At 54.8% G+C, this 25650-nt stretch overlaps 11 protein-coding genes across 11 annotated transcripts; 8 read left to right on the forward strand and 3 right to left on the reverse strand.

The window, feature by feature from the left end:
* Window positions 1-2107: 2107 nt before the first annotated feature.
* Window positions 2108-3300, forward strand: HMPREF1541_02385 (uncharacterized protein; the record flags this gene model as incomplete). The annotated part of the gene is made up of 2 exons (XM_008716740.1): window positions 2108-2739; window positions 2820-3300. The coding sequence occupies 2 exons, from the start codon at window positions 2108-2110 to the stop codon at window positions 3298-3300; spliced, it is 1113 nt and encodes a 370-aa protein (XP_008714962.1).
* A 964-nt stretch (window positions 3301-4264) lies between these two features.
* Window positions 4265-5852, forward strand: HMPREF1541_02386 (uncharacterized protein; the record flags this gene model as incomplete). The annotated part of the gene is made up of 2 exons (XM_008716741.1): window positions 4265-4270; window positions 4320-5852. The coding sequence occupies 2 exons, from the start codon at window positions 4265-4267 to the stop codon at window positions 5850-5852; spliced, it is 1539 nt and encodes a 512-aa protein (XP_008714963.1).
* A 1002-nt stretch (window positions 5853-6854) lies between these two features.
* Window positions 6855-7400, reverse strand: HMPREF1541_02387 (uncharacterized protein; the record flags this gene model as incomplete). The annotated part of the gene is made up of 1 exon (XM_008716742.1): window positions 6855-7400. The coding sequence occupies one exon, from the start codon at window positions 7398-7400 to the stop codon at window positions 6855-6857; it is 546 nt and encodes a 181-aa protein (XP_008714964.1).
* Window positions 7401-8889: 1489 nt separating this feature from the next.
* On the forward strand, window positions 8890-9718 carry HMPREF1541_02388 (uncharacterized protein; the record flags this gene model as incomplete). Its single annotated transcript, XM_008716743.1, has 2 exons — window positions 8890-9030; window positions 9104-9718. The coding sequence occupies 2 exons, from the start codon at window positions 8890-8892 to the stop codon at window positions 9716-9718; spliced, it is 756 nt and encodes a 251-aa protein (XP_008714965.1).
* A 1374-nt stretch (window positions 9719-11092) lies between these two features.
* On the forward strand, window positions 11093-11791 carry HMPREF1541_02389 (uncharacterized protein; the record flags this gene model as incomplete). The annotated part of the gene is made up of 1 exon (XM_008716744.1): window positions 11093-11791. The coding sequence occupies one exon, from the start codon at window positions 11093-11095 to the stop codon at window positions 11789-11791; it is 699 nt and encodes a 232-aa protein (XP_008714966.1).
* Window positions 11792-12196: 405 nt separating this feature from the next.
* On the forward strand, window positions 12197-13261 carry HMPREF1541_02390 (uncharacterized protein; the record flags this gene model as incomplete). Its single annotated transcript, XM_008716745.1, has 1 exon — window positions 12197-13261. The coding sequence occupies one exon, from the start codon at window positions 12197-12199 to the stop codon at window positions 13259-13261; it is 1065 nt and encodes a 354-aa protein (XP_008714967.1).
* Window positions 13262-14428: 1167 nt separating this feature from the next.
* HMPREF1541_02391 (uncharacterized protein) lies at window positions 14429-15097 on the forward strand (the record flags this gene model as incomplete). Its single annotated transcript, XM_008716746.1, has 1 exon — window positions 14429-15097. The coding sequence occupies one exon, from the start codon at window positions 14429-14431 to the stop codon at window positions 15095-15097; it is 669 nt and encodes a 222-aa protein (XP_008714968.1).
* A 491-nt stretch (window positions 15098-15588) lies between these two features.
* Window positions 15589-16762, reverse strand: HMPREF1541_02392 (uncharacterized protein; the record flags this gene model as incomplete). Its single annotated transcript, XM_008716747.1, has 3 exons — window positions 15589-16404; window positions 16514-16554; window positions 16609-16762. 3 exons carry the CDS (start codon window positions 16760-16762, stop codon window positions 15589-15591), a joined length of 1011 nt encoding a protein of 336 aa, XP_008714969.1.
* Window positions 16763-18133: 1371 nt separating this feature from the next.
* HMPREF1541_02393 (uncharacterized protein) lies at window positions 18134-19876 on the reverse strand (the record flags this gene model as incomplete). The annotated part of the gene is made up of 1 exon (XM_008716748.1): window positions 18134-19876. The coding sequence occupies one exon, from the start codon at window positions 19874-19876 to the stop codon at window positions 18134-18136; it is 1743 nt and encodes a 580-aa protein (XP_008714970.1).
* A 1169-nt stretch (window positions 19877-21045) lies between these two features.
* Window positions 21046-22896, forward strand: HMPREF1541_02394 (uncharacterized protein; the record flags this gene model as incomplete). The annotated part of the gene is made up of 6 exons (XM_008716749.1): window positions 21046-21294; window positions 21339-21625; window positions 21675-21706; window positions 21833-22423; window positions 22483-22605; window positions 22661-22896. The coding sequence occupies 6 exons, from the start codon at window positions 21046-21048 to the stop codon at window positions 22894-22896; spliced, it is 1518 nt and encodes a 505-aa protein (XP_008714971.1).
* A 1163-nt stretch (window positions 22897-24059) lies between these two features.
* Window positions 24060-25328, forward strand: HMPREF1541_02395 (uncharacterized protein; the record flags this gene model as incomplete). The annotated part of the gene is made up of 3 exons (XM_008716750.1): window positions 24060-24336; window positions 24480-24863; window positions 24979-25328. 3 exons carry the CDS (start codon window positions 24060-24062, stop codon window positions 25326-25328), a joined length of 1011 nt encoding a protein of 336 aa, XP_008714972.1.
* Window positions 25329-25650: the final 322 nt, after the last annotated feature.

A 25650-nucleotide genomic window follows, 5' to 3' on the forward strand; every position in this document is an offset into this window, starting at 1 on the left:
TCCCAAACAGGGACCACCCTGTCTCCCTCCAGATCAATCCTGTCCTCAGCCAAAGCTCTGACTGCAATTGTACTCTGTTCAAAGGACCGACGCTTGCTGATCAGCCCTTCTTGAGTAGTGATCAGTAGCGGAAGAATTGCAGTGTTGCTGCAACCGAGCTGTGGCCGGTCCTTCGGATCGCTACGAGAATAGTCTCGGATAGCCCCAATGCTTCACTTACCGCTGACCACCAGGCAGAAGCGGCAAAGAGTCACCAAAGGCCAGCTGGCATCGTGATCGAGTGGTTGCTATCCGTCCCGTGAGCACCACAAGGCAAACCTCGACCACGCCTTCGAGCGCTCACAGTCGGCCACGTCAACTCTGCAGCACCAAACACCCCACGAGTCAGCGTAACTTGATGCAGTCGCACACGTTTCGTCACTGGCTCGTCACGCCGATAGACGAATTGCAGCGCCCCTGCTGATCACCCGGGCTGGTCAGCATCTCACCATTCGGCCTTTGGTCGCGGGCGGAGACCCCTTAGCGGCATGAAGCTAGTTGGCGACTGGCCTTCCGGGGGCCACATCCTGCATCTCGGCGGGTCACCATGCCCAGAAGCTGCTTCCAACTTTCCCACTCTCCCTCACCGCTCACCCGACACCTGCCCCGTCCCCTCGCTCCTTTAAATTCTTCTTCCCCTTAAGCCTGATAGGTTTTTACTCTCTTCCTCTTGTAGTTCGCCTTTACTGACTTTGACGACACCCTCACCTCCATCATATCTGCTTATGACTCTGTGAACAACTCGCCAAATCTTCCACCGGAACAATCAACATTCAGGCCATACAATTCCAGCCCAAGGATTTGAATCCCAGGATTGCCCAGGACATTCCACAGGATTTTATTGCTATTATCACTCCCAAGGATAATCAACCCCAAGGATTGCTTTTGCTTCAGCAACAACCTCAACCTCAACAATCTAACAGGTATATTAATTTTTCTGCTCTTCCCTCTCCCCACTCCTCATTGCTCCCTCCAACTCGATATCCGACTTTCGGCCACAAATTGGATCGCCTATCCGGATGGACAGCCTGGCTTTGTGCCTCAGCTCTTCTGAGCCCGTATCGACGGCTTCGGCCTCGGTCGTTCTATCATAATGATGTGTGCTTCGGCACTTCCTCGACACCAAAATTTATTCCCCGAAGGATTCCATATGGAGATGCCGTGGACATGCCCTTGGAATGGATGCCGTGGATTCGCTGAATTAGCCTGGATTTCTTGAAAGTCGCTGCCTGAGTAGCTCAACGAGCCGACATTATCGCCACCAACACCACCTCTGAAATATCAAGCAGTCGATGTTCTCTGAAGAGTGTTGCCGGGATCTACAGGTACATGGACGTCGCACCATCGTCTGGAATCAACGCCCGGGCTTTTCAATTTCCACCACCACACCCAGAGACGCCAATCTATTCTCTCGACTTGACTGGAGTGCTATTCTGCATAGACTTAGGACTAGGATCATCGTCTGTGGATATTTTCCCTGTGACTGCACCAGCGAGTGTTGAACCCATCCCGGCTGGATATACACTCCATTTCGCTCATGTTTGTCTTTGAACAACCTCTACCCGTCCCGGATTCGACTCGCTTGTACATCTTTCCCGACGAACACTGGCCGCCTTGATACCCCAGTAACCGCTCCTCCGGCCCGGCAAGGACTTGGCCCAGATGACTGGCCGACTGCTCCCTGATTGTGGACGACATGAATACGAATACTATCTCGCCGGTCTTGCACATGCCCTTTCAACCATTTATGCCACTTCATGCTTCATGCTCACGTACTAACTTATCGTGTCACTTCGCAGACCTTTAATCTCTGGTCTGGATCACACACATAATGATGTCTCAAAGACAAAGAAGCTCGCCCGTATCAGGCCCTTCTTCCACATTCAGGAGCTCTATTCCCCGGACAGCGGACATGCCATTGGACTTTGATGCTTCATACTCATCCCAAATCACTCAACCAGGGATGCAGCACTTTTCTTTGAGTTCTTCTCAGCCTCGCCCACAATTTTTCTCGGACTACCTAGCTGGTGATCACGACTATTCCTTCGGCTTCGACGATTCCATGGCAATGCCCGTCTCTGGTGCCTTGATGGTCAACACCTCAGCCACAGTAGGCAACCCCTCTCCGCCTGAATCCCTATACGACATCACCGAAGGGTCCATCCGCGGATCTTATGGCAGGCCCAGTCCCGTATACAGCGGCGCCGAGTTGTCCGCTGGGGGCGTGTACCCCACTGAATCTGACTACGCCTTCAACAATTTCGACACAAGCTCTCTGGACTGGTCTACAAACCCACCACTGTCACCACCCCCGGAGCCATTTGTCAAGGATATGTTTGAAGTTCCGGACGAGGCTTATAGATCATCGGGAGAAACCGTCTGCGAATATGTTGGCGTTTCCAAGATCCAAGCGTACAGGTTAGGACCACATTTCAGAACGAGGGACCCAGATACTAACCCAGTCAGCAAGTCTGGCCGCTCCCAACCCAGGCCTATTCGACCCTCCAATGAACGCACCAGTTCCCAGGACAGTACCGAGGACGCATCCAGTCCAGGATCCAAGGACGATGGCGACAAAGTCAAGGCCCGTAGCGACCCCCTGTACGACATGAAGCCCGACAAGGACGGGCTCTACCACTGCCCCAAGAAGAACGAATTGAACTGCACCCACAAACCCACCAAGCAAAAGTGCATCTTTGCGTAGGTAATAGACTCCCCTTCCCCAAGCACTAGCTAACCACTCTCCCCTACAATAGCAAATATTTGGATTCACATCTCAGGCCCTACACTTGCCGGTTCGCTAGCTCCAAGCAGGACTGCGAGGATCTCCGCTTCTCATCCAATGCCTGCTTGTTCCGACACGAGCGTGAGGCGCACGGCATGCACAACCATGGGCACAACCCTTACCTATGCAACTTCGCGGACTGTGACCGAGCCAAGCCTGGCAATGGATTCCCAAGGAGATGGAACCAGCGTGATCATATGAAACGTGTACACGGCTTTGACGACAATCAGTCCGCTGCCGATCGCCGACGGCGCAACGGACCCTCCTCGGTGCCCATGAGGCGATCTGGCTCCGGTGGCCGGCCACGTGGGCCTCAGCCGTACTCGAAGGAAGGTCGCCCTGCTGTGACACCTCGCCATGCCCAGATGCTGTATGCTCCTGTGCCGGACTACGCTTTGCCCGTGACCAACGCTGCTCTGGATCAGTTCCAGTATGCACCCAGTCCTCATACTCTGTACTACCACCCGGTGTACTGAACGTTGAGACCTAACATGATGTTTTGAACTCGCCATGGCCATTGCCTGGACTACAGACCAGCCTCTCTGCCGGGTACAGAGACTTTACACGGGCGATCACCCCGCTTTCAAAGTGGACGCAGTCACTTTGTCCTGGACTTTTCCTTTCAAGGCACACCTTCGATCAGAAGAACACCTTGCCCTATGGATCCTGCAAGTCTTGCACAACCCAGTTCAAGGATTATGCCACTCAAGGAACATTCCACAAGGATAACCTGTTCACTGGATTACCCAAGCCGGGGATCAGGAGGCTCAGCTCCAAGCTGAAGAGGAAGACCAGCTCCATGCTGGAGAGGACGAACAGCTCCAAGCTGTAGGAGGAATTCCAGCGTCGGGGCAGATATGGATTGATCAGAGTCAATGTTGTCTCCATAGCATGTATCGGAAGGGATTAGCAGCATGAGAAGGATTCAATGTACTGAGGTGTGTATCGACCAAACTTGTATCATGGAGGAGAAGTATACAAGTCTCGTCCCCGCGGACCATTTTGGAAGTCCTAGCTCGATGGCAGGACAGATGTACCCTGGACTCAAAAGCAACCTGGCCGGCTGTCTCAACTACACTGGATTATTTAGCTAGTTGCTACTGACATTGTGCAAATATCCGTAAAGAACTTGAACCTGTGATTTGGTTCTCGAGGCAGATGTTGCGTCCCGGTACTGAGACACATGTGTGTATCGAGTGTGACAAAGATCTGGAGATATCAAGCGGGAGTTCGTAGATGACGAAAAGCCGTGTGACTCGAAACCATCTCGCTGATACTTGACAGGCCTTCGGAGGTAACCTGAAAGGCCGCGCAACCTGTACTAATAGGCCGTGCAGTCGTGTAGATGCCCCACACCCCACCTATACTTTTTTTTCTGTGCATAGTGAACAATTTCTATTCCCCGGGTTTGACTACACGCTGCTTCAACGTCTTCAATCGATGCCGGTAAGTCTACCTAGACGTCTCGGGCGACCTCACTGACTGACGACCAGAGCTTATCATCATCACCGGCCTTCCAAGCTCTGGCAAGACATATCGTGCACAGCAGATAGCGAATTACGTCTCCCAGCGTATCCACGATGATGCGGCGTCGAAGCGCACCGTCCAAGTCGTAGACTCCCATCATGCCCGGAATGACACATCTTGTGACCCTTCCAACGTCGAAGCCAACCGCCGCCGGGACGAAGTTTTCAACTCTGCCGCTCGAGAAAAGACAGCACGCGCTGAAGAGTTCTCTGCTATTAAACGCGGAGTGTCGCGAGACACAGTTGTGATCGCGGATTGCCCAAACTACATCAAGGGCTACCGGTATCAGCTATGGTGCGAAGCCAAGGCGGCGGGTACGCGCTGTTGTGTTGTACACGTTGCAGCGCAAGAAGATGAGTGCCGGCAGTGGAACGAGGCCCGGTTGCGCTCTTGGGGCAGAGGAGACGAGATTGGGCAGGAGTCTCATACCGAGAAAGGAGACATGACGCAGCACGGCAAAGATGTGATGGGAAATCTACAGCCTGAAGGCCACACGGCCGTTTATGGCGATCGTGTTCTACACCAGATACCGCACAGCCGCAGCTCCTCCACGGACGGGGCCAGCAACGACCATGACCGTCCGCAGCTGCAAGACGATACCATGACCCTCAAGTCCCTCTATATAACATCGCCAAAAGCCCCTCTCAACGCCCCCTCGAACGCTGCCGCCATTCCGCCGTCGAATACTACTACAGTCGTCGCCTCCGACACGAAGGCTTATCTCCCATCAATACCGATCCCTCGACCAGAAGCCACGCCGCCCTATTCTCCCCCCACCCACCTCTCCCTGAGCATGCGCTACGAGCCGCCCTCCCCCTTCTCCCGCTGGGATACCCCCCTCTTCACCGTTCCCACATCGGACACGCACCCCCCCTACCCCGCCATCTGGGACGCCGTCTTCCCCCCTCCCTCCAAACCCACCTCGAGGAAAGCCCTGTCCCAACTCAGCGCTTCTTCCCGCGATGTTGTGAGCAGCACCAATAACAGCACCGGAACTGGCATCGATCCCTCCTCCTTCTCCTCCTCAACCACCAAGCAAGACCACAACAGCGCAGCCGCCGACGACGACACCGTGAAACCCCACGCCGCAACTATCCTCCCACAAGCCACCGCCGCCTCCGCGCTGCAGACCCTCGAAGCCACCACGCTCCAGGTCGTGCGCGCGCTGCTGGCCGCGGCGCGGACGCAGGGTGCCGCGGACGGAGACGGCGGCTCCGTCACCTTCTCCGTCGAGTTTGGGCCGCCAGCGCCAGCGTCAACGTCCCCTGCTCAGGTCTCCCTTTCCACTGTTTCTGCCTCTGAAGAGATGTCAGTCACAATCCCGCCGGGCACGGTGCTGAGCCAGCCGCTCCTGCAGCGGCTGCGGCGGAAGTACACGCAGCTGCAGCGGGGGCGGATCGCGCACGGGCAGGGGTATGTGGGGCAGAGGGGCGGGAGGGCGGAGGTGGTAGATGGGTTTGTGCGGTTTTTGGGTGCAGAGTTTGTAGATGGTGAGGAATGAGTACTCGGGTGAATAGGCGGATGCAGGGATGGATGGATGGATGATGGGGGAACTGTGCATTGGGGAACGGGGGCTAGGGCTGAGGCACTAGTTTGGAAGGTTGAGGATAATGCAGGGAGGAGCTGGCGAAGCTGGCGACAAGACGGCGGCAGAGCCAGAGGAAACCGCACGGGGGGCTCGTGCCTGGTCATACGGCTTGCTGGTAATTGAGAGCGGAGGGAAGTACGAGAAGTTGAATGACCAGACGGGTCTGGTCAACCTGTCTGCATTGTATTCAATCATCTGCTCGTCTACGAACCCGAATGCTATGCTGTCTGCTCAAGTTTCCATGAACTCCTCTCCACACTGGTCTTGACTATAAAAATCAACGCTCTTCAAGCAGAGTCAGGCTCTCGCCATGCAATCTCTAGAGATCTAGCCAATCTCAAAGTGCCTGTAATGCCATCTCCCTTCGTTTGTGCTGCTGTAAACCCAAAATATTAAATATGCCATCAGCGTCGCAAGCATTGATCCAGAGTTGCCACCCTCCCTCCGGTCTTTGTTCGCCGGACGAATGGCCACCAAAACGCCGTTATTGATCAGAGCTGTGGGTGAGTGGATATCGAAAATTCAAAGAATCATCGCTGTCATCAGAATAGGTGTGCGTGTGTGAGTGAGGAATAGCCAGAGAACAGCCGCCGAAATAATCGGCATATTTTCTGGTGCTGTGCCGTCGAAAGATGCCTTTCTGCGATGAAGGCGAGCAACATCATGTCTTCGTCACTGGTTTCTAGGCCATAGCTGCCACCTGCCTGCCTAGCAGGCCGAGAAGGCGAGTGTTGAAGTTGCTGGAGGGCCGTGGGGCAGAAAATAAGGTTTGAGGGCCTCTGGGGTAGCACATGTTAGGCTCCAGTGGACGCCTAGACATCCTCGGCATGTCGCCAAAGGTTGCCTACCGATGTCGCTGATAGTGCGTGCACTGTGGCAAAAGGAAGAGTTGATTGCGAAAATACTCGTTGCCGGTCACAGAGAGACATCGCCCATGTCACGCATCAGACAGGCAATTTGCGCTCGCTTGGCTGCCTCAGCAAGGAAATCTGCTGGCATCTGTGGAGTCATGCTGTTGATTGCTGGCCGAGCTTGAGACATTGAGTTGGAGTGAGGGTGAAATTGTGAGGACTGCTCTTGATTCTGCCCGTAGGCCTGCTGCTCGAAAGGCGACGCAGTCTGGACGGATTGCTGCGAGGTAAATGAGGTGGGCTGGGAATTCGCGTTCGAGCGGCCGAAGAAGGGACTCATGTCGCTAGCGGATGGCGACGGCAAGGGGGCGTTGAAGGCTTGCTGCTGGGACATAGCGTAGTTATTTTGCAGCTGGTGTCGCAGATTTGGTTGTTGAGGCGTGGACGGAGGCGGAGGAGGGTTGAGAGCGTCGTTCGTCGGGCTAGGATGCGCGGTAGAAGACAGACTCGACGATTGAGAGTATGTAAAAGAAGGAGTCGATTGAGATGTAAGCGAGCGTGCTTGATCTTGAGCAAGGCGGGCACTTCGTCTAGGAGAGAAGGCACTCATTGTTGGGCAGGCGGCTAGAGGAGTGTATGTGTGGAAAGAGGAAGGCGAATGCGTTTCGAAAAAAGCGTTTGACCGCTTTGAGTTCGAGAAAGGCCGAAAGCAGGCGGGTAGAGGGATGAGGCGCCGGCTGGCGGAATGTGCTGAAAGAAAGAAGACGTAAAGTTGGCGAAGATCAGCTTTGATGAGCGAATCGGTAGACGAATAGTAGCGTCACAAAACTCGGAACAGAAGACCTGGCTGCTATGACCGAGCCTCGATCAACGATGACACGAGGGCACAAGAACAATACTCCGTAATGTTGTACCGGCTCTTGATGCAAGGTGCCAAACTCGGTGGGGGGTGATGGCTGCCCTTTTCCTGGGGCTCTTTCTGGGGGGGCGTCGGGGGGAACACAGCAGGTGGTCAAGGTTCGAAATCGCTGGGGTTTGGGTGATTCGATGGGGAAAGGGAGGCCGTATGGTTGGAGAAGGATCCGGAGAGGATTGGAGGTCCCCGCGTCAGAGGTCGATCGGTTTCGTGAGGGAACACAGGCCAGTCGCGCCGCAAACGCAAAGGCTGTCGTTGTGATCTAGATCTCAAGAACGGCAAAAGAGCAGGATACGAAGAGTGCGCCAGCGAGGTACAAAGAAAGATCAGAGAAGTGACCTTGATTCTTTTTCGTGTACCATAATTTCGATGGAAAGAATCGGGGACAGACGCGGGTGCAGCGGACGGCAAGTCGAGGCTGAAGATGGTCCACTTCGATCACCCACCGGAGCAAAGCCCGATTACTCTGCCAGCCATCACGCACCTTGATGAGGCGACTGTAACGCTTACGAAAGAACTGCTATCTGGACTGCTGTACACTGTGCTACTGTAGAAGTCACTCGATGGTTGCGTTAGCTTATGGTCATACCACAGCCACATGTTGCTTATGCCACCACCCCAATCTCGTGAGAGTCTGTGTGGAGAAGGCCATAGATGTCTCTGTTGTGGTACGAGATCTTCCCTAGATCGAATGACAACGCCGAGGTAAGGTGTCTAGAATCGTCATTCGATTCTACTCGAGTACCTCTGTACCTGCGCCGTAGTTCCGCGCTTGAACGGGTTATGCCACGCCTAGGCAATCTGCAGGTCCCCAACATGCGCTGCAGATGCGTGCCCCCACGCCATAAGCGAGGCGATGCCGACTCCAAGAATCTGATCCAGCCTAAGATCCTGATCCTGATGCTCTACTGTGCGGACTCTCTGGCATCCTTTGCCCCGTCTGGAGAGTTGGCCAAAGACTCGACTGTCAGCAAACGGATGTGCCAGATTAGGCTACCGGCTGACGCCCCAGGGCCTGGTCGGGATCCCTCGGCCACCAAGACCGAGGCTAGCTCGCCAAGTCTGCCGCAAAAGCCGCGAAATTTCCTACCAAGGTACTCCATTCTTTCCTTCGGACCGATGCCACAAGATTTCCTCTTGTTGAACAGACTCGAATGCGTCTGACGGCATCGACACTGAAAGCATGCCCGACACGCCTGGTGATGGAGGCGACAATGATGCTGTAGACCTCTTTCAAGAACCAGAGGGGTACTATCAACCCGACAAAGCACCCACCTTTACTCAATACACCCTCAAGAATGGCCAGTCTCTCTCGCTGCGTCTCGTAGGCCATAGTCCGCTCTGGGTGCGCATCAGGTTGATCGAAAACAGGTGAGTGCGATGCTGACCTGGCCCAGGGACATCTGCTGTGGAATGCTGCTCAGGTCATAACTTCGTTTCTCGAGGACCACGCCGAGAAGTACATCACAAACAAGGTAGTGCTGGAGCTGGGCGCTGGTGCCGGCCTTCCCAGTCTGGCATGTGCCGCTCGAGGGGCCAGCACCGTGGTCGTGACAGACTATCCTGACCCAGACCTTGTTGCTAATTTGCAGTACAATGTTGACCACTGCGGCCTGGCGTTCAGCAACACACGAGTTGTGATTCATGGTTATTTGTGGGGATCTCCTACCGATGAGATCAAGTCGGCACTGCCTACTGGAGCAAGCGACTTCGATGTCCTGATTCTGGCGGACATCTTGTTCAACCACTCGGAGCATGAGAAGCTGATCAAGACGCTGTCAGAGTGCTTGAGCAAAAAGCCAGAATCAGCCGCCCTCGTCTTCTTCACGCCCTACCGCCCCTGGCTGTTGCAGAAAGACCTGGCCTTCTTTGATCTGGCCCGCGCCAATGGCTTCACCGTTACCAAAATGCTTGAGCATACCATGGACAAGGTCATGTTCGATGAGGATCCCGGAGATGAACTCTTGCGCCGCACTGTCTTTGGGTATGAAGTTACGTGGAGCTCCTCCTGAGCTTGAGCTAGAGTGCTAAGTACTGGATTGTGTACTTGCGGACCTCGTGCCAGTGGAACGGCAAATCAGGCTGTTATAGTACTCTCAGCCTGGATGAAAGGAAAGGGAGAATACCCGCAGTACTCCCGTACCGCAATCACCAGCTGCACGACGAAATCAGACCGGGGAGGTTTCACCAATGCATGCAGGATGCCGTCATTTACGTGTGGAGCTTGGTTATGACCGGCAGCTGCAGTCTGGGCAGAAGCTGGAGTAAGACCAACGTGCACTCTGGGGAAGCTGGTGTTGGCCAGGTGCACAAATCCTTCCCTCTCGCACGTTTGAACTCAAACGGTTACCTCGAGAATGTACGGAGCAAAAGGGAGAAGGCCAGAAGCACCTGTACCCTGTCGGCCACGAGGACTGGTGAACTCAGCTGGCGAGATTTATGCAAGTGCCGAGTTCGGGGCTTTTGAGACCTCGTGGGTGGCCTCCCTGTCTCGACACGAGGGCATTGCAGCTGCTATCTTGCTAGAGAGCCATGTCAGGTTGGGGAAAGCACATTGCAGCAAAAGGAATCTTGTCTTGCCCCACACGCTGCTTATCCGTGCAGCCATCTCCAATTATGTAAAGCGTCCACAGTCGCCTCCTGGTAGAACCGTATTTTCGGGTAGATCTTCGATTGCTGTTGTTGCCGGTGATACATTACTCACTCTGGGGAAGAGTCGCCCGGAGATGCCAGCCTCCGTGTGTGGAGAGACGCACAAAGCTGAGACGAGGTGCAATGTGGAAGAAATGGCAGGGTGACAATCATTAATGGGGCTCAGGCTCGCCGGTTGGCCACCCGTCTAAGATGCGCGAATTTTTACTTTGGGCCTGTCGCCGGACAGCGACAACCTTGACGGTCGGCTCCTATCGTTCTCACGGACCAGGCGGACAGACACGGGACGGTGCAAACTGGCTTTCACACCACGCAAGGTGATTCTCACCCCCGGCCAGCATATGTACGCGTACTTTGCTTTTTCGATCGCGGTACTGTGACATCTCCCGGCTAATTGAGTACCTCCTCGTCTGCACTCTTCGCCTACCTCATCAACCCCTCCACGCACGCGTCCTGGGAATCGTTCTGCCCAGCCTTCACTTCACTTCGCCCTAGCCCTGATCCGTTGACCCGTCACTCATGGCACGAGCGCGACAAGCAATGGGCGGCTCCGTACAACGCGCATTTTAGTCACCAGCGCTACCACGACGACACTTTTGCATCACTGCCAAACTACCTGTCAAACAGTCATGGCCCACGCCTGAATACGCCACTGAGGTTAGCCATTTGAATCTCCACTCGCCAGAATGTGCCTTGCCTACATCCTACGCTTCTGCTGTGGCCACGGCCTCATCATGAGCATCGAGACCTGCAAGCTTGGCCCATGTCCCGTCATCAAGACCAGCGGCACCAAACTACCTCAACAACCCTTCAGATGCTTCAAGTGCCAACAAAGACGCACTTCGGCTACAGCAGCACGACCAGTATCCCGACTATCCTCATGCACATCATCAGTCAGTAGCACAGAGTCTGGATTGAGCAGATCGAGTACCGGATCTGTCGAGCCTCCCACGAGTCCTTTGTTCCGCACAGCTACAGCTCCGTTGCCAGGTGTCGCTCTGCAGCCTGCTGGTACCGTTCAGTATTGCCAGAACATCGTCCGACCACGGTCACAGCCCTCCAAGTCCTTCTCGTTCACCTGCTCGTCCAACACACACGGTGCGCCCGACTTCTATGGCAGTCTACCAGGATTTCTTCCACATCAAGATCATCCATGCCCACCCTGCCAGCTGGAGAATTTGAGAATGGTAGGAGACACCGAAGCGATCACTCTGGCCAAGTCTGAATTTCCTCGCCTCCGAGGTGAAATGTTAGTGCGCAATGGCCGGGTACGAGAAAATTGGGAGAGCAACCTGACATTGGCCAAATATATCGCAGAGAAACGTACAGATGAGAAGCAAATGTGGCACTGGGTCATACGTAAATGGACTCAGGATCTGAAAAAGGTCAAGATATTGATCGCCGAGGAAGACGGACTGGGCTTGTTGGCTTGAGGTAGCAGTTGACGGTGCACTGTTTGAGTACGATCACGATACCCATCATACGGAGCGAAGGCGTACAAAAGGGGACGGACGGCCTATTGATCAAGGCTACTTCGCTTCGAATTTGGGCCTACGAGCTTTAGCGACAGTTTTTCATAATGGTCTGTGACCAAATAATGAAGCAATTTTTCTGACACCACGAGTATCAACGTTCACTGCCTGTGGCGCATATAGCCCAGGGATCGATTGGGCCGCCAAGACCGAACCCCAGCCCCTCGCCAGAGTGCTTACGCTTGGATTGCCATCAGCGATTCAGGCACCACTCTTTCTCTTCGTGTTCCACCATTTGTACTATATCCAGCGCTGCGCGCAGGCCCCGGCCATTCTTGACAAGTCGTTAGAATCACTACCTCCACCATGTATACCAGTACCATCGTGACCGCCGCCCTCCTGGCTCCAGCCCTGTCCTTCGTTATCCTTCCCGATGCCCACGTCTTCTCTCATTTGCCCGAACGCATACCAAGTCCGATTCGTGTCAGCGAGCCTGCCGGGCACGACTCGCGCGTAGGCGACGACAGTGACGATACCCCTCTGCCTGTGGTCATCTGGCATGGCCTCGGCGACTCCGCGGATGCAGACGGGATCAAAGACGTGGCGGCTCTACTGGACGAGATACATCCTGGTACCTACGTTCAAGCTATTTCCTTAGGCAAGTCGACGGGGTCGGCCGATCGCTCTGCATCCTTCTTCGGCAATGTGACAGAGCAGATCGAGCAGGTGTGTGAACAATTGGCTAAAGACAATATCCTCCGCACTGCGCCGGCCATCGATGCTGTAGGTTTCAGTCAAGGTGGGCAATTCCTCCGAGGCTACATTGAGCGCTGCGGGCATTGGGCGCCCAGAGTGCGAAGCCTGGTCACATTCGGCAGCCAGCACAATGGCATTTCCGAGTTCCAGGACTGCAAGCTGAGCGATTGGGTGTGTCACAGCGCCAACGCCCTGCTGAAGAGCAGCACCGTGTGGAGCAACTTCATCCAGTCGCGCCTCGTCCCTGCGCAGTACTACAGAAACATCGACGACTTCGAAAACTATCTGGAGCACTCCAACTTCCTCGCCGACATCAACAACGAGCGCCCGCACAAGAATGCCACGTACAAGAAGAATCTTGCCGAGCTGGAGAACTTCGTCATGGTGCTCTTCAAGGATGACCAGACCGTTGTGCCCAAGGAGTCCGGCTGGTTTGCTGAGGTCAACCGTACCGAGACTGACGAGGCTAAGCGTGTCACCAAGCTACGGGACCGCACCATCTACGAGGAAGACTGGATTGGTCTGAAGCAATTGGACCAGAAGGGGGCTCTTGTTTTCGAGCAAGTCAAAGGCGAGCACATGCAGCTGGACGACAAGGATCTGCGCCGCATCTTTGGCAAGTACTTTGGGCCTGCCAAAGCGAGCAAGAGCGATGAGTGGAGGTTCGAGCTGTAGACAGCTAGCCATGCCTGTCGATTGATTCATGGTAGTTTCAACCACTCTCTTCAAGATCCTGGGCACTCACGTCCACCTTCCTGTCTTTTGCAGAGGTACTGCTTTCGCCTTCCTCGCCATCAGGCTGCTGGGCGCTTTGCACGTCCCACGTTGCCCTGACGAGCCTGCCTCGTCCACTGCTCGTACACAAACAAAGTCGACCCTTCGTATACTTGGAATTCTCCCTCGGCGACACTTGATCCAAGAAAGTTATTATGGCGACTCTCGGAACAAGTCCTGGTCAATCTGAGCGAAAACCAGCGCGCGGCAACCATCTCAAAACCGCTAAAGAATGGCGGTATGCGCTCGACTCGCGCCCTCGTTGTATGAGCGCATCCTCCGGGGCTTTGCAGTTGCAGTCCGGCCTTAAGATGAAGACTTGTCCCAGCTCCTGGTCTTTGTCAAAGACTTGTTGACGCCTGTCGGGTCAACTGCGAGGCTCTCTTCTGCGTATGGTGCATTCGAGAGTCCCGTAGTGAACAAAACGTTGACCAACGAGGGGTATCCACGAAAGGCCGAAATCCCAGCGAAAGAGAGCAAACTTTGACAGCTCATTTGGGAGAAATCGGTTTCGGGTACAGCACAGTTGGATTGTAGACTGTGGATATGAAGGCTCTCGCAATATCCTGATACGACGCATATAGGATGGACCTTCAATTACATGTCTCCTCGTCAGCTTGCCTTTAGTATACTTTGCAGAATATAACACCACTGCACTACTATGTCTGATTCAACCTTCACGTGTTTCGACCGTATCCAACAACTCATGAGACTGTGTTTGCGCCTTGGGTCACATTCCTGCAGAGTCTGAGACGAGTATAGCACCATTGTAGACAACCAGAATTATTAGACATGGTCAGCTCTCTCTGGCTTGTGACTTACGATCATCACCGACGCTCATCTCCGAGATTCCGAAGAGCCTGCTAACGTCAATGAAGATCACTGAGCATGCCCCCATAAGTGAGACAGCGCAAAAAGTGGAATTTGAGTCATCTTATAGATTCAGAAGGCTCACACGCCGCCAATCGCCAATTGCCCGCAATCGTTGTGTCCTCGACGCTCAAACCTGCCGAACCTCATCCCCACGACAGCAGCCTCCCTCGTCAACAGCAGCCTGGCCCCCAAATCATGCTTCCACCCAGCGGCAGCCACCGAACCTGGACCCGCGACGGCTTCCTCATCTCCACCGACACGTCTCTCATCCCACTCGCCGCCGTCAACGCCGCCTTCGCCTCCGACGCCCTCTACTGGGCAAAAGCGCTCCCGGAGCCAGCCCTGCGCGCCGCCCTTGACGCTTCCCTCTGCTTCGGCCTCTACTCGCCCACCGGCGAAACTTTACCGCCGCCGCCTGAATCTGATGTGACTGCGGAGGCAGTTGCTCAGGGCCCGGCGGATGTCGTGCATGAGATCGCGACGCACGTCGAAGGCGCAAAGGGCGGCGGCACGTCGGCCGCGTCCACGGAAAGCAAGCACGGAGTGGCTGCTCAGGAGTCTACCGGGGGCGGGGCGCCGCTCATCGGCTTCGCGCGCGTGATCACGGATGGCGTGACGTTTGCGTACCTGACGGATGTGTACGTGCTGGAGGAGTGGCGGGGCAGGAAACTGGGCGAGTGGTTGGTCGGATGTGTGAATGAGGTGATGGATGAGATGCCGCATTTGAGGCGTATCATGGGTATTTTGGGGGATAAGGGCATGGCGACGTTCTATCAGCGGGTCATGGGACTGGAGATCATGAAGGGGGACGAGGGGCCGGCTTGGGTGGTGCAGCGGAGGGGTGGGGGAAGTAACTTTGCTTGATGTGGATGTTGGAGGGCTGGAGACGCATGATATGGAAGCGACGATGAGAGGGGTATACATCATAGTATCCGATAGCCTCGGGGGGAGATGTACTTCGGAGAGCCCCTGAGACGGCCTTGCAGGCTTCCAAGGTGGGTCTGGGTGCCTGAAAAAGGCTGCCCACCCTTGGTTGAGCTCAATCACTCTGTGCTCACCAGGCAGGGGTCGACAAAACTGACGGGAGGGCTCCTGAAACTCACAACAGACTACCAGCTCAAAGCTCCTGTTATGGGTTCGGGGAGGGCCCCAGTCAATTTCTATCGACTAGCAGAAGCGATCTGCTATAAGTCCCAGGAGCCCGCTCGTAGATTTGGCTGACCCTCCATTGTGTGAGCGAATTCTCGGGGCGGTTTGGCATAGCACGAAAGCACAACCACGGCAAGTCAAGCAGCTTCGATCATTAGATCAATCGCTTATTCACATTCACCGCCCTCTACTTGTCCTTTTTAATTTCAGATTCCCAACCGCTCACTCAACGTCCCAAACCCGTCCACGACCTCGAGTTCCTCGCGATCATGTTCTGACAGCGGCGCGTTCCCCTCTCGCTCCACCACCACGCTCTTCATGGCCGCCTCGAGCGCCGCGCGCACCTCCTGCACATTGTCGCTCAGGAACAGTATCTCCTGAGGCTGGCGTTTCAGGTCGGTCGCGATCTTGCTGTAGCTGGCGGGCGAGTGCTTGGGGCCGGCGTTGCTTATGTCGTACCAGGCGGTTATGAGGGGCCGTTTATCGAGGATTGTGGGGTTGGGTGTGTTGGTCGTGGAGGAAGTGGAGGTGGAGGGGTCCCGGATGTGCTCGAACAGCAGTTTCTGTGCGAAGATGGAGCCGGACGAGTAGATGGCGACTTGCCGTTGCCGAGTTTGCTCTGTGGCTTGGGCTTGGTCAGTGGGGGTGGTAGTGTCCGGCGACGGCTGCTCGAGGGACGCGTTCGCTCCATTCGTGTCTGCAGCGGCAGAGAAGGTGGCAGGGGTAGGGACTGGCGGCGGTGGTGATGGCGATGTTGGCCACCGATCTAGGAAGTCCAGCACGTCCGCGTACATGGGCGTGGAGTACGCGTGCGACTTGTAGCCGTCTTCCCACAGGTAGCCCTGCAGGTTCTTGAGGTAGGCGGCTTTCACGTCGCGGGCGGTGAGGTCGGCGACGTGGGCGGAGAAGGCGTCCGGGTTGGCGCGCGCTTCGGCGGGGAAGGCGTCGCGGTAGGGGGCAAAAGTGGGAGAAGTCCAGGAGGTGGCAAGGACTTTGGGGAGGGCAGAGAGGGCGTATGGGAACTGTGGGGCAGGTTGGAGGGGTTAGTGAATATGATGTTGAGGGGAAAGGTTTGGATAGGGAACTGAGCGAGGGGGTTTGATTGGCAGCTGGCGAGACGCGTAGCCGTACCAGTGTATCTTTGACAAATGTTATGGGGCAGATGGTGCCCTCTGTAGCGGATTAGTCGTTGAGCCGGTCACGGTCAGAGCTGGGTCTTGGCGTACCTATGTCCAGCAGGACGAGTTGCACGCCTTCAAAAGATTGCTTCGGAACGGGCGCCGACTTTTTCACTACCTTTGGGCTCTTAGTCGGGCGCTCCACTTCCACGGTCGCCGGCGGGCTTCGCGAGCGCCTTTTGGTGGACCGGGTGGAAACCATTGCAACAGTTCCGAGCCACGGAGCGGAAGGTGAGCTTAGGATGTGTTTCTTCCTGAGCACGAAGATTGCGAGACAAGACCAAACGTGCGGGTACCTGGCAGTGGTATAGCCAAAGGATTATTGTTGACCTCTATGTCCCCTCCACGGCAAACTTGAAAAAGCAAAGCTCATCATGGTCACCAACGTCGTCGTGATGGTCGGAGGTGGGGAAACTTGTCGCCGACAGGTCCACCTTCGGTGTCGACGCTCCATGCATTCCATCTTCTCAATCTGCATTTGCCTCTGCTGTGGAAGGAAAGGGCAGTCAGTCGTCTTGATGTCGGAATTGTTTTACAAGACTAGTCATCGAGCGCGCGTCGCGTTCAACGAAGCTGAAGTGAACACCTCTTTCTGAGGGTAGCCAACACTCTTGGACAACGCTAGCAGTTCACGGAATGTGATTCTAGATCTTGCCTGATTGTATTGAGTTATACTGTGTCTAGAGCGGCGATATATTCGTCCCCTACTGATCAGCTGCTATACCGCCATGTGATCCCAAAGCTGGACTGATGATCTGTGATCTGTCGTGGTACCCGCAAGGCTGTGTCGACAAGGCTGAGTGTTGCAGGGGTCGACTGCCCACAACACGGGTTTGTGATCATTGAATGAGAAGATTGCTCACGGTGGTGATGGCTCCCTGTTCTCTTTGTCCTGCTGTCTTTATCATCAGCCAACAACCAGGCCCGGCTACTTCAGCCACTACCGATGATTGTGTCAGTTGCTTCTTTGTTTGTCGAGCTCGTTCATGAGCTGAATTTAGGACTGCGCAGTCTCTCAGGTCGTCCGACCTCAGCCCAGAGTTTACACAACGCAGCCTTGACACACGCTCCTGCCATCCGACAACATGTTTCCTCTGACTCTGAGGGTAGTCCTTGCCTCACTTTTCCTCTTCTTCGCCAGCGTCAGCGCAGCAGCGACCCCGACGCATCCGATGGTTCCCACCCGCAGAGATGGTATAGATCCTGGGAACACGGGCTACACTTTCTGTACGCGTCCGAACTATACAGGCGTATGTACATGGTTTTCGCGATTCGATCCGGAATACGGCAAGCCCATCACGGTCAATACACCCGATTTTAGCATCCTGGTATACCCCGGAGCACGGTGCACTTTCTCGGAATCAGTGTACACTCCTGGTGTGTGGGTATCTCATTGGAGGATAACGGGGGCTCCACAGTCTGTGGCAGTGCCAGATATGTCGAAGGTGAAACTGCCGGACGGGAGTCGGAATTATAAGTTCTTATATTTTTGGTGCGAGGTGGTTTCGCTATAGGACTGCAGTCTGAATTTGACGGACAGTCCTCGCGAGGACGGTAAATGGGCCTTGAGATGTTAAGTAACGCCCCATACTCCAAGTACTTCCGATCTGGCACCGCCAGAATGATTATCAAGATGTTGGATTCTCTTGACCAAAGCACCGACCAGAAGAGGCCCAATGAAAGTGCAGAGCATGATCGCCCATGTGACGACCAGAAAGATGGGACCGTTGGGCTCGTCGCCGTAAATTCCGTTGCTTTCTGCAATCGCCGAAATAAGGAAGCCGATCTCGCCACGGGCGACCATAGCACATCCAAGTACACATCCGGGATAGAGTGATAGTGGTTTCACCGGAGATGCCTGGAGAGTTTTCTGCTTCTCATTAAGAACCTTGTTATCCTGCGACTTGGACGTGGGGCTGGCGTCGTTTTGTTGTGGGGACACGCCTTCCTTGGAGGCATCGTTTGGGTCAGGTACCGATTCAGACGTCTCAGCCGGCCCCGGTGGAGAAGCTTCATTGCGATTCGGCGCTGCAGACGAGACTGCGGCAGTACTGTGGGACAGAGGAGATCCTAGATATTTGGGCCGAGGCATTCGCAACGTGCCAGCCAGCCCAGAGAAGCGAACCAGCCAGAGTCCGCATACCAATTTCCCAACGAACATTAGCGTTGTGTATACTATACCTTTCCACACAGTATCTGCTGCAAACATCCGCGAGACGGGGATAGAGAAGCCGATCGATGCAAAGAAGAATGGGCTTAGGATTCTCCGCAACGGCTGGGCCAAGACTTGTTCGAAAACATCTGCGCCCGTGGATCTTGTCTTTTGTTGGCCTTGGATGGCACTTTGTGATGTGGCCATGGTGCCAGAAGACTCGTGAGCATGACCAGAGCCTCGTCCAGAAGACAGGATCTCGGCCGGGGGTGCGCTGACGACGGGCGGACATAGTGGATGCGGTACATGATCGTCCCACCAGGTGATTGTAGCACCGGCGAGGTATGCAGCAAATAGCCCTGACGTGCCGGCATAGATTGCAGCTGTCAGAGCCCCGATCAAAACGGCGATATGGACACCCAGAGGTAGTACCCTTGAACTAAGCAGGCGGCCTAGCTTTCCTTCAGGCTGGCTGGTCCGCAATTCATTGAACCAGATCGTGACTGGCATAGCAACAAAACGAGCTGCAAGTAGCATAACCAGTACCAAGCCTAGGGACACAAGGATAGGTCTTAGCACAGTCACAACGCTGAAATGACTCGTTGCGATCCCCAAGTTCGATATGACCTGAACCATGACGAGTCCTACGACATCATCCATCATTGCCGCAGAAGTCAGAACCACGCCCATTCGTGTAGTCGATAGACCACTGGCAGACAGAACCGAGAATGTTGTGCCAAGGCTGGTAGAGCATAAGGCTGCTCCTGCGGCGAAAGCCTGCAAGGCAGTTGCGCCAACGAGGGAAAGTAAAGCATAGCTGAGTGCTATTGGTACGCATATACCAGTAGTAGCGACTCCGATAGAAAGGAGTAAATTGTCCTTCAAGGCCTTGAAAGACGTGAGCAAGCCTCCTTCGTATACGATTAGGATGAGTCCAAGGTAGCCGAGGTCGACGATGGCTTGCTCAAGATCGTGGCCAAGCCATTTACCTCCTGGCGTGCCCCATGCAATTCCTAGTAAAATCTGGGCTAGAAGTCCGCAGTACAGGACATGGTTGACGAGGTGATTGACGAAATTGAGTAGAAGAACGAAAGAGACTAGAACGAGGATTGTGATGATGTCCGGCTCGTGATAGGGCAGCGCGGCCTCAGTAGAAGCTGGCATCGACTCCGTCCGTCTGCTGGAGACTGCCGCAAGATTGTCCGACGCGAGAGGGACTAACAAGCAGGAATTGCTGAAGGGAGGATACTGTGGTAAGATGATTCATTTGATATGGGTGGGGGTCCCGAGCAGACAAGCCTCACTGCCACTGCCAAGCCTCGGCGTCAGCCTCAGCTTCAATCTTTACTTCAACATCGCTCGTGCTTGAAGAGAGCAACTTGAGATGGTGTCAAGGTCATCATCTAAGGGTGCTGTTCATCATTGCTGAACATGATGCAAGCACATATGGTAGGTCCACGTGGCAAAATGTCAACGCCAATCCTAGGCCTCCGTTTTCTTCGATTACCATGACTCTAGCCGAGGCACCAAAGCACTCGATTACTATACTGTGAGTTAATAAGATCGCTATATAGAGCTCCAAAACTCGTCATTCCACGACAGCTCTCACGGTTGCAGAGGTTGACCTTTGCTTACCTTCGCCGACTGTCGACGCCATTGTGGACACGCTACCAACATGTTGCCACACTCATCCAGCCAGCCCCGAAACACCTAAGGGCCCGTTGTTGACAACACTTCATGAGAGCTACGCCGTGCCGTTGCTTGCTGCGTTCATATTCACCCGAGGTCAAAGAACCGTACGGGGCTGCGAGCGATCTGGCTGAGGAGCAAAGGCATGGCTGCAGCCATGCTGGTCGGCACAGAGTGACACGATGATAACCGAACTCCATGAGGAGCCTGAGAGGTCGACGTCAATCAGTTTTGTTGCACTCAGATTCATACAGCCCCTAAGAGTGACGAGCAGCAGAGCCCGGAAAGCCCGGCCTTGGCCATCCCTCCAGAGCCCCCAGATCCCCGCATTCTACTCCACGTTGTCCTCGCGTGCCGCCGTTGACACCAATTACACCCAGTGTTACCCCGGCTCCCTCCCTTGGCATCGCTTATCGATCTCCTCACCACTGAAATGGTCATTGATTCATACAGCCGGTTGGGCTCCCTAGCCGAGGCTTGTTTGCGCCGAGATGTCTCTCCGCAGTCGCTGCCGGCGGCTGTCTGGTATAAAGGGCGAACAAGACCGAACAAGCTCATGCTTAGCCGCCTTGCTTCTCTTGTACATACAGCTTTCGTCAACTGTGTTCACGTACGCTAGCATCCCAGACGAAAAGGTCGACACAATGCCGGAGCCGGAGATCCAAGCTGAGAAGCACTCTGAAGACAATGTTGAGAATCTTCAGAAAACGGCGACCATCGATACTCTCCACAATGATGAGGCTATGAAGGTGCTGGCCACCTACGACGGTGACCAGGAGTGGACCGAGAAGGAAGAGAAGAAGTTGGTCAGGAAAATCGACCGCCGACTGCTCAGCATCTTGTGTGCCACTTATGGCCTGCAGTACTATGACAAAGCTATGCTGTCACAAGCTGTACTATCGGTCCCCCTCTGTCTGTCCCTGACTAACCCACACAGGCTCTCTTCGGACTTCGAGAAGATTTGGACCTGAATGTCGGGATCCGCTACTCGATGTCGGCCTCAATATTCTACCTGGGCTTCATTGTGGGGGCATACCCAGCCATCCTACTTGCTCAGAGGTATCCCATCGAACGCGTCGTCTTTGGCATTGTCTTTCTGTGGGGAGCCTGCCTGATGTGCACGGCCGCTTGTTCAACCTGGCAAGGGCTGTATGCTCAGCGATTCTTCCTTGGTGCTCTTGAGTCAGGGGTGTCGCCGGGATGGATGCTCGTGGTTGGCGGATGGTAAGTCCATGTGTGTCTTGTCTGAGCTGAGCTGACTAAGTCGGTGAAGGTATAAGAAGCAGGAGCAGGCTCTCAGAATGGGTAAGTTGCTCAACGAATCAATGGCAGTCCTGCTTGAAGCACATTTCGTCCTAGGCTAGATGCACTCCAAGCATCGTTGATCTCCCTCCCAGTTTGAGCCAAGCGACTGATCTAGACGGTCTACAGGTGCATGGTATTCCATGACCGGCTACGTCTCGGTTGTCTCCCCCCTCATCAACTATGGACTAGGCCACATCAAGGGATCTCTATCTCCATGGCGTTACATGTACCTTGTAGCCGGAGCTATCACGATCGTTTGGTCTTTCCTCATTCTGTTCCTGATGCCGCCGGACCCTATCCGCGCAAAGCGGTTCTCCGACCGGGAGCGGTACATCGCCGTAGCGCGCCTACGAGAAAACAACTCTGGAGTCAGGAACACGCATTTCAAAATAGCGCAAGTGTGGGAGTTGCTCCTGGATGTAAAGTTCTGGATGGTGTTTGTCATGGCGTTCACCATGCTTGTGGCCAACGGACCAGTGTCGACCTTCACGCCAATCATCATCCACGATCTTGGCTTCAGCGGCCTCAATTCGCTGTTGCTGGTCATGCCGGCTGGAGCTATCATTGGCACGATCGAGCTGACGGCGCCATACATCGCCTACAAGTACAAAGGCTGGCGTGCATATCTGGTCGCGATCACCGTCTGTGGAACCATCACTGCCTCATTCATCCTCTGGCTTCTGCCGCAGGACAGGACTGGACCAAGACTCTTTGGCGGTACGTTAATGCACTATTCATATATTCATGCCGGGAAATGCTGACACTGTTGCTTGCAGTCTACATTCTGGCTTCGTACGGTGGTGGCTATGCTGTGCTCATGTCGATGCAGATCGCCAACACGGCAGGATACACAAAGCGCTCTGTGAGCTCATCGGGCATGTTTGTGGGCTATTGCCTCGGTACGTGTTCCACCCCCTGGCCCTACTAGCATAACAACTGAGACCCATGAATCAGGCAACTTCCTCGGACCATTGGTCTTCAAGACCGAAGAAGCCCCCAAGTACAACACTGGCTGGATCACCACGATCGTGACGTCTATCGTCTGCGTTCTGACAGCGCTCGCGTACCGCTTCTACTGCGCCTGGGAAAACAAGCGGCGTGACCGTGCCGGCGTCATGGAAGCTTACGAGCATGCTTATGAAGATGACTTGACCGACTTGAAGAATCCGCAGTTCAGGTACACGCTTTGATAGACGTTGGTAGTCAAACCGAAGGCTTCCTCCGAGAGGCCAAGCTGGATAGCCAGCTTGATTTCGATGGATCGTCCCGTTCGCAGAGAAAACAAGACGAGTTGAACATATGCTATGGTCCGCATCTTCTTTCTTTAGCTATTCTCGTTGCAATCGAAGACATGCGTCCGTATAGGCCACTTTCAGCGAAGCAGCTATCGTGATGGCAGTTACTTCAAGTGTTCTCGACTGCGCATTATTGTGAAGCGGTTCGGAATTATGAACGAGCCTTGGTACGTACCCGGTCGTCAATCTCTACAGATACACGTAAGCGAGATACCAGTATCTCAAAGAATGCGACCTGACCGAGTAATAAAGAGGCGACACTAGGCCTACTCAATCTTGTCGATTCTTTCATTGTGACCTTCTACTGAAGCTTGACGAGCTTGACTTTACCATTGCCAGTGGGCCGCTCCGCTCGCACTGGCGTTTCCGATTGGTTTCGTTCTTCGTATCACTTCACGACTCACGACCCGAAAGCAAAAAGTCACCGGCGACCAGCTCTGCTTCTTCAGCTGCGTATTCGATTGCGGCCGGCAGGGTCTCGCCTACTCTTTGCTTCCAGAAATGGCATACTCCCAGCCATGGAAGCGCGTGTCAGTGGCTTTCTCAAGCTGCACGATCGCCCCCAAGATCCGTCACGGTTTTGCTTGATTCCCAGCCGACCATGCGAGCAACCTGTCTCTAACCTGCTAACTACGGAGCCACGAATAGCCAGCATGCCGTCCTTGAATCAATCTCTGGTACGTCCTCGTACGCTGCATACGCTCCGCCTCGGTCTCTAACTTTCACCAAGTGGACCAGTCCACACGCGGGATTCCACACCCTCCATTTGGGGGGCGGGATCGCTCTATCAAAGTCTGTCTCCTTTTTCTCAGTATGTGCTCATCAGCATGATGTAGCTTCGGGCGCAGCACGTACCACTTGAATGGATCTGAGGCCTTATCTCGACGATTGTGGTTGGTGGGCGCTAAACCAGCGACTCCTTACTCACGTCCTCCAGCATTCAACCAGGCCACTGATGAACATATAAGGCCCAGCTGCATTTCTACGTGCCCCTTCTATTGTTTGACAGCTTCTACCCACCCTGATTCAACCGTCGTCCGATCCCACAACTCCCAACTATGGTCAACGACACCACAACTAAGCCCCCCAACTGTGCCGAGATACAGCAATGCATCGAGGCCTACGGCTATGTGAACTATCTGCCCATCATCTCTGTCAATGCTTTCTTCCTTGCCGTCTTCTCCGTGGGCTTCATCGCCCAGTTCCTCCTCGGCTTCCGCCATCGCACGTGGGGATACACCGCGGCCATGATGGTCGGAGCTCTCATCGAGGCCATCGGCTACGGCGGCCGTATTGGCATGCACTTTGACGTCTTCATTGATACCTGGTTCATCAGTATGTGTTGACCATCCTTGCCCAATACCAAAACCAAGTATCCCATCAGAGGAAGCCCACCGGCGCATTCCTCCCCCCGCCTCCCGATTGACCCTCTTTCGAGGACGATTGCCCTCTACCAGAACTGACCTCCAACCCACCAGTCTACCTCTGCTGCCTCACCATCGCTCCCGCATTCTTCTCCTGCGCCGTCTATCTCTCCCTCTCACGCATCCTCTCGCTCTACAACCCTCACCTCTCCCTCCTAAAACCCCGCGTCATCACTACCATCTTCATCTCCTGCGACCTCCTCTCCCTGGTCCTGCAGGCCGTCGGCGGCGCCCTCGCCTCCGTCGCCACCACGAATCACAGTCAGGATATCGGCGTCGACGTCATGGTCGCCGGGCTGAGTAGCCAGGTCGCCGCCACCACGGCTTTCGGAGTGCTGTGCTTGCATCTCATGTGGGCTGTGCGGAAGCATCGGGCGCGCGTGTATAAACATACTGAAGTGTTGAGACGTAATGGGAGGGTGCGGTTGTTCCTCTGGGGTGCGTTCTTCTATCCTTCTACCCCTAGAACCCCTTTCCCACCCCGCCTACCATCACATTTCATATTCCCCCCTTGTATTCTCTTCGACACAGCCCTAACATTATTAAACCACAGCAATCGCACTCGCGACCCTAACAATCCTAATCCGCTGCGCTTTCCGCGTCGCCGAGCTATCCGAGGGTTTCAAAGGCTCGCTCGCCAACAACGAAGTTCTTTTTCTCGTCTTTGACGCCGCCATGATGACGGTGTGTATCGGGGCGCTGACTGTGGCGCACCCGGCATGGACTCTGGGGGATGAGATGTGGGTTGCGGGGGGCTTTCGAAAGGGGGAAGCTGGGTCTGCAGGGAGTGGTGTTGGTGAAGAGGGGATGGTTATGGGGAGGAAGGAGAGGAGCGAAAATGCGAGTGCGAGTGCGAGTGGGCATGTCACGCCTGAGAATAGGGAGGGTGGTGGGAGCATGTAGAAGTTGTGGAGGAGGAGAAGGCAGCTGGCCGAGGTGGTGAGGCGGCGACGAGGCACGGGCTGGTGAACGGGTTCATCCGTTACTGCATAGGTCGCCATCGGAAAGCCATGAACTGCTGGCGGAATATAGTAAACATTGAAGCAAGTGAGGTGGTGACAAGGATCTCGCTTCTTCTACAGCGACACAGCGAGCAGCTTTTGCGTGATGCGTTGAACCCACCTTCTGATCCAGGTAAGCAAAAGGTCTACAAGGATCGTTCAAGGAAAGGCAACATCTGCCAGCTGCGGGAAGCGGAGATACGTCTCTCCGGTACTGGTCAGTG

The sequence above is a fragment of the Cyphellophora europaea genome (assembly GCF_000365145.1).
Source record: "Cyphellophora europaea CBS 101466 unplaced genomic scaffold supercont1.2, whole genome shotgun sequence".
NCBI classification, from domain to species: Eukaryota; Fungi; Ascomycota; class Eurotiomycetes; order Chaetothyriales; family Cyphellophoraceae; genus Cyphellophora; species Cyphellophora europaea.